This window comes from Lepisosteus oculatus, chromosome 14 (assembly GCF_040954835.1).
Source record: "Lepisosteus oculatus isolate fLepOcu1 chromosome 14, fLepOcu1.hap2, whole genome shotgun sequence".
NCBI lineage: Eukaryota > Metazoa > Chordata > Actinopteri > Semionotiformes > Lepisosteidae > Lepisosteus > Lepisosteus oculatus.
The window spans coordinates 44,066,632-44,084,795 of NC_090709.1; the positions used below are offsets into that span (position 1 = coordinate 44,066,632).

Below are 18,164 nucleotides of genomic sequence, written 5' to 3' on the forward strand. Positions count from 1 at the left end.
AGCGCTTGGGTCTCGATTCAGATATTGCAATGAAAGCAACAGGGGAGTAAGTTTTCCTTTTCTAAATCAAAGGTGATCTGCTCACAAGGAAGTATAAAAACTTCAGCGTTTACTTTTTGAAGACCGCAAATTGTCGAAACACTATTGCTTCATAAACTAATAAGTAAGGTTTCTGAGCACGCATTGTATTACTAATGCTGTTATTAATAAAAAAAAAGCTTAAATTCACATAATGGAATTTGGACTGCTCAAAGTAGTCTATTCTTTGTACGACTTTACTTGCCCGCTGAGTAGAGTTTAAAGCAACGGCAGCAGAAGTAGCAGTAATAGCAACAACGTGGTTTGAGTGTCACAATACACTCTGTGAAATTATTGCGGCTTCAGATCGTTTTGTTCTGTTGAAGCTGCCTACAGGCTCTGAATTGCTGACATTGGCTGTGATCTTTTTTCAGGTTTCATGTAATTCTTCACATATTTGAAATATTTAATTCGGGTTCGCCTAATACACGGTGCAAACCGTACCTGCAGCAGAATGCTGTGGCACATGAAGCCGTTTTGTTTATCGGTTGTAAGGATATAGGAGCGTACTACAAATCGAGCAAGCGAAAAGAAAATTAAACAGGAGTCACTTTTTGGATTGCTAATTCATTGTGCTCTGTTCGTCTAGGTTCAAATCCTATCCTTGTCATGGTTAAGGCCTGAGACGTGTGTGTTTTTTCTAAACGGTGTTTGCATTTGTTTCCTCTTTACTCCTGTAAACTCAGGATTTTTTTTTCCTTGGTGGCAACAATACGCTTCTGTAATACAGTAAATGGTAGACTCTGCTTTCAAATGAGCTGCACCAGGCATTCGGATACAGAAAAACACAGGGATTTAAAATTCAGGAATATGAATGGCCAATTGCTTACAGCTAGGGTTTTTACGTTTTCTTATTTAGCGATTTGTGTATCAATCTTTTAACAATTCATTAAAATGCTAACAATATGTAAAATCAAAACAACAGCACCGATAAATGCCGGGGAGACAGGTAGTTTTTTTTTCATCAGATGCCAATCTCTAATGCTGTGTGTGAGAGCTTACGTACCTTTCCTTTTCTCACATTTTCTGACAACTATTCCAAAGGGGCACCCTGTCAGCTCCTAATACTTTTTAAAAGTCTGCCTGCATGTTTGATTATTGTCGTTTTATTTAGAAAAAGTTCAATATTGATCATAACTAAAGAAAATTAGGATCACGAAGAAAAAAAGGGCTGAAGATGCGAGTCGCTCTTGAATCAAAGCTGGGCGACACGGGCTTCTGTTCTGATATGATTGTACGAGAAGCAGGAGGAATCTCTTCTCTCCTATGGAGCATGAGCTGAATCAGGAGTGAGACATTTCGTATGCTCGTGCATATGTTAACACATGACCTACATCGTAAAACTAAATTAAAAACTAACATTAAGTTGTCAAAGACATTCATTTATATACAAACAAGAGACAGACATAGTAATGATTCTACATTAACTTGTCCTGCACTGATCAGACTAATTGAAATGTATGAAAGCCCGTTTCCGCCAGGGAGTTACAAAAAAACGCGCTATGGTATCGCAGAATTCCGACTAAGTAACTCAGAATTGCGACTTAGTAACTCACAACTCCGACTTTATATCTCACATTTGCAACTTCGAAATAGCCCATATTTCATTTTCTGTCCTTTTGTTATTGTAACGGATTCGGGTTCTAGCTAGCAAGGCCTGGGTTTGAGCCAATATAGTGAGGCACGAAGTAGGGTGGGAGCGGCGAGGGCACAAGCCCTAGAACCCGAATTCGTTACAATAACAAAAGGTCAGACAATGAAATATGGGCTTTTCGAAGTCGCAAATGTGAGAGATAAAGTCAAAATTCTGAGTTTTTATGTCGCAATTCTATGATTCTAAGTCACAATTCTGAGATACCATAGTGCGTTTTTTTTACTCCCTGGCGGAACCGGGCTTCCATAGGTTCTCAGTGCTGCGAAGCAAAAGCAATCTCTGGAAAATCAGACAAATTATTATCAGATCATGTCAAAAGCTGATCAGTATTTCTTTACTGGGAAGCAAAGAAATGCTTGTATTACACATTTTAATATGACATGCAATTACACATGAAAAATAGTAAAATTATTTTCATTGCGGTACGTGTTGATAGAACAGCCCCCTCGATAAAAGAAAGTGTGGACGGACTTGTCGCATGTTCCGTACTCTGTCTGACAGCGAGTTTAACACACTTTCCACGGAAATTAGAAACTAATTGAACAATAAATTAATCTGAGCAAATTTTACACGTGTGGGTGATTTAATTCTGTCGAAATTGCGTGGAACTCCTCCGCTGAGGTCAGATACACACGGGAAAATGTTCAGGCGGCTTCACGGAGTCCCGCCTCAGACTGAAATCAGGTTCTAATTAGACGCTGAGAACAATCCGGATCTCTGTATGTAATTGATTGTGTTGATTGTGTGACCAGGTGTGCGGTAACAGGTCCTGCCAGTATAAAAACCTAGTCACCGCGTTCACACTTTATGCTTTCTTGCTTCAACACAGTTTATTGGTTTACTTATTTTACTCCTGTAGCAATTGAGCGGGACGTTAATTTGGCGATGCGCTCGTTTCTCTTTATGCTGTGCCTGTGCACAGGGGCCGGGCTCCCCGCACTGGTTTCCGCCGGGCCGGCTGGCTGGGACTCTCGGGAATTGGCGCTCCAGGCCGACCTCCCGGCTCCTGAAGACGCAGCCCAGTTGGAGGACTTGAACCTGGCAGATGCGCCCTCCGAAGACCTGTCTGCAAGCGAGAACGACTCGCAGTCCTTGGCTCCCGACTTTCGCCGCCTTCCCGTGTCCAGAGACGCGTACTCGCCCTACTTCGACAAGGAGAAGATGAAGCCCGAAGCCGGCAGCCGCCCCTTACCCGCCTACATCAAGAGCGTCCTGTTTCCTCCCCAGCGAGGGCGGCAGCCGGCTCGCCCGGCCATCGGGGGCACCCGAGGAGTGGCTGTGTGGTGCGACTCCAGCAGGATGTACGTGAGGGTCAGTCGGCTCCTGTTCGGCTTCAGCTGTCGGCCATCGGAGGTGACCTTGGGCAACTGCAGCGTCAGCCGAACCACACGCAGTTACTTCTACTTCATCTACGGGCTTCACGAGTGCGGCACCGAGCGATCGGTAAGCGGGTCTTCATCTACAGGCAGTGTATCGACGTGAGCTGTAGGGCCAGTGTCGGGGTTGCCTTTCCTGGGAATATCCCTTCCTCTGTGACCCTGCAGGTTGTCCAGGGCCGCTTGGTGTACTCCAACACTCTCCGCTATGCCCCGCCCTCCTCCAGTGCACCTGTGCATCGCTTCATTCCCTTCTCTGTGCCGGTCAAGTGCTCCTACAACAGGTAGGCAGGGCTCTGCTGCTGAGAAGCCACTAGGAAAGTGTCCAGATGCCCCTCATCCCCTCTGTTCTGCAGGTTCCACTACTCCTACAAGGTTGGCTATGTCCCCACGTGGGCCAGGAGAAGGACCTTCTTCAAGGACCTGAAGAACAAACACAGCTTTGTGCTGCTCACCACCAACTGTAAGCTCCTTGAGTGAGTGGCTCCTCCTGCCTGCAGGGGGTGCTGTGTGCAGGTGTAATGCTGCCTCTCTCTCTCCAGCCCGCTGGGTCCGGCTCTCTCCTAAGGATGAGTACTTCCTGGGTCAGCCCATGTACTTCCAGTCCACTGCCTACTTTGCCACAGCAGAGCAGAGGCTGTACATCCACTCGTGTTATGTAACGGAGAAACCAGACCAGCACTCCCAGCCCCGTTTCCCTGTGATCGACAACTTGGGGTACGGCCCCTTCTGGGAGGGGAGGTGGGCAGGAGCCCTGAGAGCCTGCAGGGGTTCATCCTTGTCCTTGTCCCCAGGTGCATGGTGGACAGCAAGGCAGATGGCTGCCTGTCCAGGTTTGTCCCCTCCAAGCAGAAGGATGTGCTCCGCTTCACAATTGATGCCTTCCTCTTCCAGAAGAAGCTGTCCAGGAAGGTACTGCTCTCAAAGGCTGCTCAGCCTTCTTGCTCTACTGATCCATGGTCTGCTTTCACATCCATGATCTAGATGTGAACCAGACTGTGGCAGCTGTAGTGCCTAGAGCTGCCAGCTTGCCTTCACTGATGGCAGAAGGTCTTTCTCTGTCCCTCTATTGGCCTTGATCCCTTAATGCTGTGACCTTCCCTCTTGCAGCATGAAGTGACTGAGCTGTACATGCACTGTGTCATGGCTGTGGCTCCTGCTAAAGCAACACCAGGGACCAAGTCCTGCACCTACAACAGGGAGGCTAAGAGGTACTTCTGCAAGGAGCCTGCTGAGGGTGCTCTGGGACATGCCAGGTTTAGGCCTCACCTGTCCTCCTCCTCTCCTCCAGGTGGGAGGAGCTGTATGGTGACCATGAGGTCTGTGCCTGCTGTGAGTCCAGGTGTGCTGGCAGTCGGAATGAAGGTGGGTCTGGTTCTCTATCCCTTGTGGATGCATCTCTGCCCAAGAGACAACCATGCTTGGACAACTGAGGAATGATCCCGTGCTGGACAAAGGGACTGTTTAGATGAGTAGACTGTGGGTCTCTTGGTATAGCGGATCCCTCACTCCTGGGTGCTGCTTGTCCACAGGTCCCAGGAGCCTGGTGACCAGTAGTCGGGTGGCTGTGGCACCAGTAGAAGCTCCTCTGGATGTGGGAGCTGACTGGACTGAGGATGAGGAAGGAGACCCTCAGACCTCCAGTGAAGATGCTGAGAGCACCAGTGAGGATGTGGAGGGAGCAGATGACTTTGGAGATGTTGGCCAGTGGACAGGTAGGGTCTGGCAGGAGGAGCTCCTGTAGGGGTGGTGTCCTGCAGTGTAGCTGGATTGTTCTCCTTCCTCCCCAGGTGCCTGAATGAAGGCTCCAGCCTGGCCCTTGTGACTCTCCTGCCTCCACTTGCCTTGTAATGGCAACATCTCAATAAAGCTGTGAAAGACCCTTCTGTCTGCCCTTGTTTCTTTATGGTTTATAGGTTTGAATGGGGTGGAGGAATTCAAGGGAAGTATTTGTGGGGGTTCCCCTTTCAAGAATGCTTCCCGTATTGCTGCCAATGAGGACTGAAAATGGCTGGAGTAATAAAGCATTGTACTGGGGGAAGATAGCCGCACTATTCCTTGGGCAGGTCATTGTGACTTTTTTACTGGGGGAGAGACAGAGGTGTTCAATATACTGGCAGTCCTCCTGTTTCCTAGAGGGGTAGTGCTTATGGAGTGTGAGTTGCTACTGTAGTGCCCAGTAAGAGTGAGATCTGATGTCCTATTCTAGGCTGCACAAACTTCCTAAAAGAAACACAAGGAAGGGATTGTCAACAGGGGCTTGGTGTAAAGTAGGCCTTCCCTTCCTTAGCAGAGGAACAATTCTGGTGCCCAAACATCAGTGAATAAAGGTACAGTTAGAATCTTGGAGGTCTTGTCTTATGGGTGTTGGTTTCACAGTATTGGACAGTCACGGGAAGTATTAGGATTGAGACTGGAGATCCCAGTACTTGACTGGGAGGACGGGTGTTCACAACCACCTCTACCAGCAGCACAGACTGTGTAGATTGAGACTGAACGCTTACTACACAAAGCCTCTCCACTGTTTCAGTGTCCCATGTCATGAATTTCAAGTGAATCCTAGTCTCCCGTTGTGACTACCTATAATTTGCACAAATCCTGCTGGCCCACTAACACTGTTAATTTTTAGCCCTACTGCAATGCCCTATTAAAGTTTCAAGGATTTAGGATAAACTATTTTATATAATGGTTCCAAAGGTGGCTTCGCAAAGCACTTGAAATAATTACAATAAGAATACACAGGATAAAACAATTCCAATAGACAGAGGAGACCATGGATGGTGGTACTGTAGGTTATGCCGGTTCAGGGACGCCAAATATGTAATCATAGTGGCTCTCTGAAGGCACCAGTTCTGTAGGGTTTGGGCATTTACTGAGACAATTATTAATTGTAGCAGTAAATCACAAAGTTGATTCTTTTGATGGCTTTAGAATCCAACCATGCGACATAACTCAAACAACGCGCACACACAGGTACTAATACACAAGGATACATTTATTAATACATAGAATATGCATATAAACCTAACAGATCTTATCGAGAGGGTTATCAGAATACAAAAGATATATATTCAATCAGTTACAAAGAGTTACACATCAAGAGGACATACGTTCAGTATATCATTCATTAAGACCGTTTCGTAAAGTGGACTTGGTTACAACTTCTACATTAGATACTCAAACAAGTACATAACTCTTAGGAATTAAATTGATATCAACTGGTTGGGATAACAATTGAATTCTCGAGCTGTAATGCATTGAAGTTGAATACTCATCCAATCTTTGGGGATTCAGATCTCCTGTGGGCACAAAGGAACAGTTGCAGGCTGTTGCTGTCCAATCCGCGCTCTCTGGCTCGGTGCCAGGCTGTGCTGTGCGGCTTGCGACGGTGCGCTGCTGATGCTCATTGTTGGCTTTAACTAGCAAAGTTTGTGCACAGGAGAAAAGATGACTGTGGGTCCCAGCAAGTCAGGAAGAGGACCGGTTCGTTCCTGATGAAGAGCTAGTTCTGAATAGTGATTCAGCTTTCCACAGTTCCGACCTGTTCACGAGGCCTGCTGCTGGTTACTCTCTGGCAACCTCCACTCTAGACTCTTCGAACAAAGGAAGGTTCTGGCACTCGGACACACTGGCCGTTCCATGGTTGTCCGGGCTGAGTCTCAGGATGGTCAGGAGGCGCGCTGCGAGAATGTCCTGCCCTTGGGAGCCTTCTGCTCCTGGGCCGTCCTGCCCTGGAATTCTCCTTTGAATTCCCTTTAGAACAGTCCTCAGAATCCTCTCCAGAATCTTGCTGAATCTCAATCTGAATCTGAATCTCTGTGTTGCCTGTTTTTACCTGGAGGAACTTCAGCTCATTGATTGGCTGAAAGTTCCATGGGCATCAGAGTCCCACGTGGGTTACTCGGCCCTACCAGTCCCTGATTGGTTGATCAAGGTGAGATATGAGTCACTTACTCCTGACACTTAGTAATGCAGTCCAGATGTCCAACTGGCACTCCCTAGACAGATAGGCGCCAATGGGTGACCATTGATCATGATAGCCAGGCTTAGCTAAGTGCATCCCCTTTGGGAGCTGTCCTTGGACCTTAAATCACCTTGCATGAATGGTTTCTCTGTGGCTGCACCACAGAGATGAACAGAGAAATGAGGCCTAATTTGGGATAGCTCAGAAACACTTAATTCTGCCTTATTATTAAGCCTCGCCGCTACATATCCCCCCTTTTTGAAGGTCACGAGGTCCTGAGGTGTTGTTGCCTTCAAAACAAAACAGAGTTAAGTGATGTCCCTTGTCATTAGAACACTAATCTTAAATGTCTACATTACTCCTCGAGAATTCATACCAGAACCAGCATTGGGAACAAACAGGATGAATAACATCTGGAGTATGTATAAACACGGTAGGAGACATTATCTCAGTCTAGGAATTACACATGAGGAAGTTCACTGTCAATATCTGATACCTCTGTAGTAGATATTTGGGGAGAAGTCACTTCCTTTCTTTTGACATGCTACCTTTGACTCATTCATGCTACCCAGAGTACATCTTGATGTGAGACTACATCATTCAGAGTACACTGAGAAAGGGACGCGTCACTTTAGGAAGGGGGCGCTGGAGAGAGGAACAAAGGGCGCGATGAAACAAAATGCCGAAACCCGGGATCGAACCAGGGACCTTTAGATCTTCAGTCTAACGCTCTCCCAACTGAGCTATTTCGGCGGTGCGCAAAGCCCACAGCCACCTGCTCCAGCCTTCCTGTGTTGTGGCATGAGCGCACCAAGAGTAGCGGGAGAGTGTTGCAGGAACGTCACTCAGAAGGAAAGCCACCCAGCTGCGCCCTCTGAGCTCTGTCCAGCGCATCTTCCTCGCATGGACTCCTGCCTGCGACGGGCGGGAAACAATTAGCAAGAACAGAACGACACCCCATGGGTGTCTCATGACCGCACCTTAGGTTGTGACACGTGCAGGTGTGAGGGGTTGCCGGGCTACTTTGGAGCAGAGCTTGGGCGGAGGGGGGGCGGGAAAGCAGACAAAGAGGTGACACCTCAAGGTCTGCACGATCACAGCTCTCCGCCGCCCCAGGCTTCCGCTCGATAAGCTACTGGACACACCCGCCCCTCCTCACACAGACCGTGGAAAAGCCCCCGAGTGGGAGGGCTCGCTCTTCCTCCCAGGAGCTCTTGGACACGACGCCCAGACAGGGCGCGGGGAGCCGCCGCCTGCAAACACGGCTCCAGGCAGGACTCCACTCCGCAGGAGCCGCAGAGCAGAGGAGATGAGGGCAGCTTAGCTCCTGTTCAGAGACCTGAGCTGTTGTTGCTGTGGATGCTGTCTTTTCTGTTCTCGGGGTAGGACATCAGGAAGCACATTGAAGCGCTGCGACATGCACTGTACAGATCCTGCCACTACTGGGCCCGATTTCCCCGGATCGAAACCGGGCGGAAACAGGCCCGTTTCGTTTGTTGCCATGCACACTGTTTGGGGATTCGCCTAGCGCTGTGATCGAACAGACCCACTCACCTCTTAGTGTGGCGGGATCTGCACAGTGGATGTCGCAGCGCATCCTGCTTTCACTTCAATGCATGTCCTGATGTACCCTGGTCTCCCGCGTGACAGGTGGGGATACTTGCCACTATACTAACGAGGAAGACATCGCTCTCTGCTTAGTGTGCAAAACACTTACTTGCAGCATTGTGGGTGCTGTGGTTTAAATGATATTGGTTTGTGAACAGAATACCCCTATCCCAGTACATTGTGCCACATTAAATAAACACACGAGAAAAAGAGATTCAGAACGCAAAGCTGTGTCAGTGTTCTGTGTAAAAAATCGGTTTGAACATCATGGGAGCTGTTTTTAATAAGCTGCTGAGTAAAGAATATTTTAATCTTCCTGCTGTCAGTAGTATTGTGCATATAGTTGACTCTTACCTGAATGAAAACAGGACGTAAAGGAAGGGTTTCAGAATTCAGACAAAGCTTTATTCCCGTGCTTACAGTCTGAGTAATTGGAGACTGCGCTATTCTGTTGCCTATGGTCATATACGGGTTTTTCGCATGAAGCCGTATTGAACAGTATTTCTCGCGTTGTGAACTTGTGTATACAGCGGTCCCCCGGGTTCCAGTTAGTGCGTAATTACGCATCGATGAAAAACCGGAGGTTTAAAAAAAGATAATTAGCTCACTGATACTTTGATGTAGAGGCTGTGGAAATATCCACGTCGTGGTCTTTAAAATGCATTTGGTTTGAAGGCGTTCTGTGCGTCCGTTGCGAAGATATGGACAAAAGACTATTCGTGCTTGGTCCAAGAAATGTAATATAAACGAATAAGTAAAGGCTGAGAAAGCATTCACAATGTATTTTATGCACAAAGCAAGTATTCTCGCGATTCTAAGAGGTTTCGTGTAAACGCTACAGGCGTGGCAAAATCGTTTTCGAACTTCAAGCTAACTTTACCCCGGTGTTTTACGCTGCTCCTTTCTACACTGAACTGGTCATTTGGACACCGTAAGACAAGAGAGACACATTTCTATGTAATCAGGAAACCAGGAATCCTAACCGTTAGCCCGTTAGTGCCACAGAAAAAAAAAAAACGTTTCAGCAAGATAAAATTGCAGGATAAACACATTTTTTTCTTTTTCGTAGCGCTTGTGTTTTGTTTGATTTAGCGAATTTTATACACTTTATTTCTGACACATGACTTAAAAGGCTGGTAGAGTATATTTAATGCAAGAGCGCTGAACAACAATTTTTATCTACCGTATTGTCATGTTTTTTAAAAAAGCAAGTTAAATGCATATATAGTAAATGTTTTTTTTTTTCATATAATAGTGTTTATGGTCTGATAAACGTAATTCATTATTTAACGGACATTTGGTATAATTAAAAAAAAAATACTCATTCACGAATGTAAACATTTTTTACAATAACGTGTTCTATTGTGATCTTGCGCCCCATGCAGCAATATCACCAGACAGTTTAATGGTCTGTCGTCCTTTTACAGTTCTGGGTTTTATTCTGTCTTCAGATGCACCAGATGTATTTTTAAAATACGTAAATAACAATTCTGGTGCAGCGAGGCATTCTGATTAATTCAGATTCACTCTTCACGTGTGTTATAGATATCATATAATGTTTTTGTATCCACGCAAAACCTCGCATGAAGTTGATAAACTTTGCCTGTAACATATTTAACAAGGTACAGTGCCAAACTATTAAAATACATCAGAAAAGAACCCGAACTCATCTAATTTATGTATTTGAAACGAACGGATGGGAGACTTTAATATGGCTTTCTGGAAATTCACTTTTAGGAGTTTTCGGAAGTCAGGACCCAGATACGCTCGTACAGTGAGGGAGGAGTGCTTTGACTTCCTGCTTTCAGCTCGTGCATTGTTTCTACTTGTGACCACCAACAGAGAGAGCTTTACCGGTTCACAGAAACGTCCCAGGAGGTTTCTGGGTTAAGATGGAAGAATAAATTTAATAAATGGAGATGTTATTGCCGCTGGGGAGTATGAAGGCGGTGGCGTGTCGAGGGAAGAGACGCGCATTCCTCACGGGCAGCGCAGAGCAATGAGTCACACCTGCTGCGCGCTGAGTCCTGTCCTATATAACCGCTGAGCCCGGACACCCACAGCCTCTCCAGCCAGTGCTGGAGTTTTTTTTTTAAATAATACTTCAGAAGGTGCAGAAACGGACTCTTTTGCTCAGTTGAGGCTATAGGAATCTGTGTTTCTTTTCAGGCTGTCAGGAATAGCGCTTATTATATTTTTTTTTTCTCAGACTAAACAGTATCATTGGGCTGAATTTCAGTTAAACGCCTAGTTTAGGAAGATCAAGAATGAGTTAGGGAAGACAGAGGTGGAGACTAATGGAAGTTATGAAAGCCATTAATGGGTTGTCTCTGCTTGAGCTTGATTTACACCTTCATAGTGCAAAGTCTAGGGGTTAATTGCAACAAACTGAAAGTGAAGTACTAACAGGCGTTCAACCCGTGTTTAGTACGCAGCTGTGGTCTGAAGTTGTGCTCCACCTTAAGTCCAATTGCAACGAACGTTGCTGCTGTGCTTAGTCCAGCACCGTACTAAACCTGTTCTCAATTGCAACGAACACAGAGTAATAGTTGTTGCCCTCTAGAAGTGACTAAACTAGTGAATTATTTTAAACCACCTCTTAATATGGCTTGAGCAACTTAGTACCATACTTGGTGTAACGATGAATTGCATTAGAAGGCTCCAGAATATAGTGGAAATAATATCGTTACCACGTACTGAATTTATGCATCCGTCGCTTGGAAACATTGTAATATTTAATTAAAATTGCTTAACACTCATACAACATTTATTCATGATGAAGTTGATTAATATGTGTATTTACAAAAGTGACATTTACTTATGTTGAATGTTAATCATTACTAGTAGCTGTGAAGTTTAAGGTGCTAGGGAGTGAAGAGAACAGAACCTAAGCTATTATTTATATAAATGTAGCGTGAGCCTTTAATGTGTTTTATAAAATCGAGGAGTCAACTGGATAGATTTGTTAAATATTTTAGTGATGGGTCTCTGTATTTGCGGTTATCAGAGGAAAGCAGGGATGAGGAGGAAATAGGTGGCACCCAAGCATGTTAAAGGAAAAAACTCGGCATCTTAAGTGATTTATGATGGTTTACAGTCCCTTTTCTGTCCTGTGGCTGTGATCCAATGACTGTGTTGAAACAGCCAGGGTTGTGCTAGCTCTTGATGGACTGGTATGCAAACCAAATGACAGACAAGCAAAGCGTTGTTTTACAATTCTGAAAGCTCGTTCAATGTGGCTTCTTGTGTTTTTATGACTCCTGTTATAGTGCTGGTCTTGTAATGTTGTTGGATTGTGCGCAGGTGTCAGAAGATACCGTCATAAAGGATAAGCATGAGTTAGCAAAACAACACGCCAGCAAGCACTTCCCCACTTTGAAAGGAAGATGCTGGAACTGATTCTGAGAAGGTCAGACGAACAATAATTGTTGTATTTATTTGCTCAGGTAGTTTTATAAGTTTAATTTTCAGTAAAGTTCTGTTAAAAATAAATTAATGTCAAATTAATACAGTAGTGTCCTGTCTCAAGCCCACAGCTGCAGTTCTCATTTGTTTTGTGACTTATTGCAATTGAGTATCCCTCATTTGGTGAATTGTAGCCTCAATGCAATTCTTACATTTTAAAACTATATTTAAACTAAATGAGCTGAGCTCCAACTTGGTTCTAAATGTTTATTAAGCACAAGTTGAGCTGAACTGAAAGGAAGACATTGGAACTGACTAAAAAATAACTTAATTTGAAATGTACGCTCCTACTGATACAGGAGAGGGAGAAAATCAAAGTTCTGAAAAGTAAGCACAAGGCACACCCTGCTAAAGAAATGTATTGCCTTAAAAAAAATGCTTAGGTCAGAGGAACAATTGTTTTTTTTTTTGCACAAGTTTAATTTACAGTTCTGTTAAAAATTAAACTTAACTTTACTGGTTATTAGTCGGTGTGTTTTGTAATGATTTAGCTATAACGATGTGTCCACTTATTCATCTGGAGTGTTAAACAAAATTAATGCTGCAATAATACAGTAGTGTTTAATTTCAAATGCACAGCTGCGGTTCTCATTTGTTTCATGACTAATTACAATTGGGTATCTCATTTAATAATGACGTAGCCTCATCAGGTGAATTGTAGCCTAAATGCAATTCTTAAATTAAAAACTAACTGATTTGTCAGGAAATTTAGTTTGAATATAAAGAAGAAACAGAAAAGTAAGTGTATATTAATGTGGCCTATGTATTATTCTACTAATAAGAAGTGTTCTGATGTACAGTCCTCTCCAGTTCGGGCTAATTAGTTCAACAAGGCCAAGCCCTTGGAACCGGATTAAGCACAAGTTGAGCTGAGCTCCAGCTTTGTTCCACATGTTTTTGCTGCAATTGAACTCGGAGCGGGAGATGATCTCCAGAATGTACCGTACTAACTTAGCACGCGGCTGTGTTTTAACTTGGGATGTCCATTGCAATTGACCCTGTGGGTTTATATACATGGGTTTCTCTGCATACACTACCATAAGGGAGGAATGGTGAGTTGGAGGGAGGGCACCAGTTTGGTTTATCAAGAATACACCAAACTGAGTAGAACTACAGATCAAACCATTCAAAATGTGCAGTAAATAGCAGTGCTTGTTCTGCAAAGAACTGTAGGATATCGCATGATGTATCAAAGTAGGGTGAAATATCTTGTAAAACCGCCAGGCGGAGCTATGAAAGCTTAATGTCTCATGTGCAGCATTTGCGCTGTTGCTAGAAAATGTATTTCTAAATATCACAAGATGTTCAAAGTTAAGTGATTTATTAATAACAACTAATAATTTCAAACTGCTTGTATTCTAAAATTGTATTTTGTTTGCGGGTGATTTGTCACTGTTTTCACAAACTTCAATTTATTAAACATCTTAGATATGGTGTTCCAGACCTCTGTTTACTTTCTGAAACTCCATCGATATTTCCTGTTTTCACACAGATAAGAATAAACTGCACGTGCAAATCTTTTCACAAGTGTAAAGATGTTCTGTGCTCAATAGCTCTTTAACACAGTACACATTATGTCATATCTTTAAGCATCAGTTGAAGCATTCTGAAGTCTGACAATCGTAAAAAGTTACCAAATAATATTGGTGAAACTGTTACCTGTCCTGGATAAAGCAATTAGAAAATAGTTGGATTTACACTTGTAAGAAAATTTCTGATTTTAATGGGACATGTTGAGTCTTTTCTTTTCAGCTTGAAATTAACTCTTGCCTACTATGTATATTCCATTGCAGCCATTTTAATGCAATGCAGCTCCATACTTCTCACAAAGTCTAGGCTAGGTGTTACACCCCACTGTGTTTATGTAGATTAGACAGTTCTACTTGGGGAGGGGAAGGAACTTTCAGTTTTCTGATGTCATTGTTGGCCTTTAACATAAGGCAATCAGCAATCAAATGTCCTGTTTTTTCTTAAGTTGAACAAAGATGTGCCACATGCATACAGTGTCATGTTGTATATTTTTAATGCTACTACAGTACAGCTTGTGGGAAATACATTTGTCCTGTATCAAAGTTTAACTTACCCTACATTACAAACTGAGTGAATTCAACAGAATCGACGGCTAAAAGCAACATGTCAAAATGTTCCCAAAATAACAAAAAGTGAACGAGTTGAGGATTCGATAATAGAGTAATCATAACAATAACTCCCGAGTTGTTTAATGCAATCCAAATGAAAGAAGGACACTTAAATAAACATGAAAAGACTATTTGTTCATTGACGAAAAGTAATGTCGCACTCTCTCTTGTTTAATCTGATTGTTTTATTGCTGCACAGACTAAAACCAGAGAGAAATAGCACCTCTTTCTTTGAAGCATTTTGTTTATCCTATCATGTATCGGTTTCCAATCATACAAAGTAAGTTCTGAGAATCTCCAATTCAACATACCTATGTTTTCCTGGAGAATGCAAAGCCCTTTTGCCTCTGGACCAGTCAAAATTTATGGATGTGGTTCACCCCCAGTCCCAAAATTGCTAAACAGAAGAGTGGCGTAGCGGTCGGCTCTGGCTGTCCCCTCTGTGCCGACACACTGCACATTCAATCCCTCCTTCTCTTGACTGATGGGCAAAAGGTGGACATCTGGGAGAACTGTACGTGGCATCTGTGAGTTCTGCTGTGTAGATGGTGCTTCCTGAGGGGAGAGAGACAGTGGGGACGGCACCAGCCAATTCATTAGTGGTGGTGAGCAGAGAGGACAGGATGGAGTGTCCTGAAGGGGTGTGCTCTGCTGGGGGTGGAGGGTCGTATGGAGATACGCATTGCACCAGGTACAGCAACCTGTGTGGCAGGGAGGGGCACTTTTCAGGAGATGAAGGTCTGTTTGGAGACGGCTGACACCCTAGTGTTTGACTGCTGGAACATACAGATGCAGCCATTCAAAATGCGTGGGGGATACCGCATTATTTTCCAGTACGCTGTACGCAGTCTACCGCGAGTTACCGTAAATTCTCCTATAATACGGCAAGCAAAATTATAGTATCCGGAATTTCCGCAAGGTGGAGCTAATAAAGCTCAACCTCTCATGTTTGAGCTGTCGCCATCAAAGTCTTTAACGAAGATATTACTAATAGTAGTAATAATGAATGACCTTGGACGAGCTGTAAGTGTAAACTCAAAGTATTGGCCTGGTCAACATTCTTTATATGGAATTTATATGGAATTTTACCACAGAAGGGAAATCTTAGTGCCTGAGCATAAAAAGAATAGGAGCATACTGCAACGCGTGTGAAGGCCATAAACGATATTAATTTTTGAACTTAAACATACAGTATATGGCTGGTCTCGGTACTTTAAAGAAAACATACACACCAGTATTCCATTTCTCACTAAACATTTTAAGCATCGAAGTCTTTAACTAACGTGATACCGGAGTCAACAAGCATACTTTTAGAATTCGATTAAAAGGGAATATAATATGGAATTGCGTATCTCAAGAAATTAATAACGATATGATTATAGTCGTGTACTGCGACAGGGCTGTGTAGGGCTGTTTCGCCTCTCTCTTCATGCGACTTCCCTTGTAGCCCACTGGTCTATGTGCCCGATTACCAACTCACGGGCTGTGTGTTCAAATTCAGCTGGTGCTGGACTTTTCTTTTAACAAACATTTCTTCGAAAAAATAGAATAGCAATATTATGGACAATCAATTGACTTTTATATTTCAAAATATCACAACATGATCGATTCTAAGTCATTTTTGATAACAATGAATAGTCACCTTCTTCCCTTCTGACAACGGTCCCTGCTTCTGCTTCCTGCTTCTATTGTGTGTGTGTGTAATAGAGTAAATTTTTATAGAGAAATGGAGGCTGGACAGTATGCGTTACAATATAAACATTTATATTGATTTAAATCGTGTTTTGATTTAAATCGCAAACGCATGTTTAATTATATGTGTTTTTTTAATCATAATCAGGCTAATGCAACATAAATTGATACAGTATCTTTGTCTTCTAAGTATCTTAATAAACTTTCAGCATAGCTTTCTACCCGTTTAGATTAATTTTTCTTGGGATTTTGGGATCAAACGTGGAAGGATTAGATTGTAATCGTTTTTATTTTTCAAATACGTTTTAGAAAAGTGTAATCTATACCTGCCCAGACTGTACGCCTTCCTAAACCCCGCCCTGACCACTTTCACTCCTGTCCTGCTCTTCCCCGCGCACCCCAGCCGGGCACTCTTCGGCCTCTGCCCGGGACGAATGTATATTTTGATCTTTACATCCGGCGTGGCACCGAGGGAGCGTCTGCATTTATAACTTAGTTTTTAAAATTAGTCAAGCAATATGAAGCATCTTCTTTTACTTTTAAGTCCCTTAAATACATTGAGCACAGCTTTCTCACCACTTAAGATTACTTTTCTATACCATCCTTACACAAAGCAGGAACTTTCCGATGACATACAGTACAAGTGGAAAGATTACAGATTTTAATCGTCTTTAATTTTGTTACGTTATACGTTTTAGGAACATTTCATCTAAACAAACACCACAAAACTATTCTCGATTGTATTTCTGAATGTTATGTTACATCTACAGTAGTTCACTGCTTTAAATACATCGAATTAAGAAAGTTAGATGTAGCACTTTAGATCTTTTTTTCTGAACCAGGGAAAATCTGATCATGTTTCTCTATAACAATAATAAAAAACATTATTTTACATATCACCTTTAAAAGTGGCATCTCAAAGCAAAAAAGTAGATGGGAAAAAACAGTTAAAAGGGACCAAAGTAAATACCAGACAAACGCAAACGCGTTTTTAATAGAAATGCTTTTATTCATTCAGCAGAGAGTGAGAGGGACATCCAGCAGAGAGAGACACACACACAGGTTTCCATTGACAAACGTAATTGTTTTTTTACATTCCTCTTGTCTAACAGGAATGTTTTGTTTCTGGACAGACTGTTAGACGAGAGGAAAAGAGCACCTCCTTCTACGAAGCATTTCGTTGATCCGATCACGAATTATTTTCCAGTCGCACAAAGTAGGGGTTGAGAATCTCCGATTCACCATGCTACTAATGGTTTCCCGGAGATTGCAAGGCAAGGCACTTTTGCCTCTGGACCCATCGAAATTTACAGACGTGGTCCACCCCCAGTAAATTTCAAAAGTCACAAGATTTCGAAACATGAGGGCGGCGTAGCAGTCGGCTCTTGCTTTCCCGTCTATGCCGATGCACTGCAAGTACAACCCCCCCTCCATCTCCTGAGTGATGGGTAGCAGTTGGACATCTGGGAGAATTATTCGTCCCACTGGCGTCTGTGAATTCCGCTGTGCTTCCTGGGGGGAGATAGACGGCGGGGACAGCATCAACCAATTCCCATGCGGTGGTGAACGGAGAGGCCGGGATGGAGTGTCCTGAGGCGGTGTGTGCTCTGCGGGGGGCAGAGCTTTCGCCAGGCATTGCAACCTGTGCGGCGGGGGGAGGCACTTTTCAGGAGACAGCTGCTCAACTGTTTGACTGCTGGAACATACTGTCTCCTTCCTCTGCATTTTCAGGAGTGTCTCTAGCCTCCCAGTCCTCCCCAGTAATGCATCGTACTGCTCCCACTGCTGCCGAAATGTCTCCACACAGGTGCTTCTTCTACAGGTTGGCACCCTGGCCAGTGGCCGAGAGCAGAGACCCACGGCCTGTGGCAAAATAACATAATTCATGTAAGAAATAAAGTCACACAGTAGTATTCATCAGTCGCGGAACAGAAGTCAAAATTAACTTTTCTTTTTTTCCGTCTTACCGCTTTCTTTTTTACTGTCCTGGTGGTAGATCGTTTCGCCCGTGCGGTGTTTTCTTGAAGAACAGGCTACGAAGAAATAATTATAATTGAATTTAAAATTCAAAATGGCAATAATACCTTGTAATATACGCTGTAATCACATATTTCAGATGAAGTCTGCTGTATTTGCTTACCCTTCGCTCTTTGGAAGCTGGGGCGGCAGAAGCACCCCGTCTCTTCCCG

General features: G+C 43.7%; 1 protein-coding gene and 1 non-coding gene across 3 annotated transcripts; one reads left to right on the forward strand and one right to left on the reverse strand.

Annotated features, from left to right (window-relative positions):
• The first annotated feature begins 2,428 nt into the window (after window positions 1-2,428).
• Window positions 2,429-4,990, forward strand: LOC138243267 (zona pellucida sperm-binding protein 3-like). 2 transcript variants are annotated; one of them, XM_069198816.1, is made up of 9 exons: window positions 2,429-3,175; window positions 3,277-3,392; window positions 3,465-3,571; window positions 3,651-3,825; window positions 3,903-4,020; window positions 4,219-4,319; window positions 4,400-4,473; window positions 4,641-4,823; window positions 4,899-4,990. In XM_069198816.1, exons 1-9 carry the CDS (start codon window positions 2,540-2,542, stop codon window positions 4,904-4,906), a joined length of 1,518 nt encoding a protein of 505 aa, XP_069054917.1. In that variant the 5' UTR covers window positions 2,429-2,539; the 3' UTR covers window positions 4,907-4,990. The 2 variants fall into 2 exon arrangements, with proteins under 2 accessions (XP_069054917.1, XP_069054916.1); XM_069198815.1 differs by having other exon boundaries at window positions 4,641-4,990.
• Window positions 4,991-7,752: 2,762 nt separating this feature from the next.
• On the reverse strand, window positions 7,753-7,825 carry trnaf-gaa (transfer RNA phenylalanine (anticodon GAA)). The gene has a single exon. It is a non-coding gene; the product is annotated as a tRNA-Phe (tRNA).
• Between the last annotated feature and the right edge of the window lie 10,339 nt (window positions 7,826-18,164).

What these genes read in the sequence shown, in the direction of transcription:
- LOC138243267 (XM_069198815.1), top strand. Translation starts at nt 2,540, where the DNA reads ATGCTTTCTTGCTTCAACACAGTTTATTGGTTTACTTATTTTACTCCT. An exon ending in TGTGCTGCTCACCACCAACT is followed by an intron (nt 3,572 to 3,650) that starts GTAAGCTCCTTG and finishes CTCTCTCTCCAG; the next exon opens with CCCGCTGGGTCCGGCTCTCT. An exon ending in AGAAGAAGCTGTCCAGGAAG is followed by an intron (nt 4,021 to 4,218) that starts GTACTGCTCTCA and finishes TCCCTCTTGCAG; the next exon opens with CATGAAGTGACTGAGCTGTA.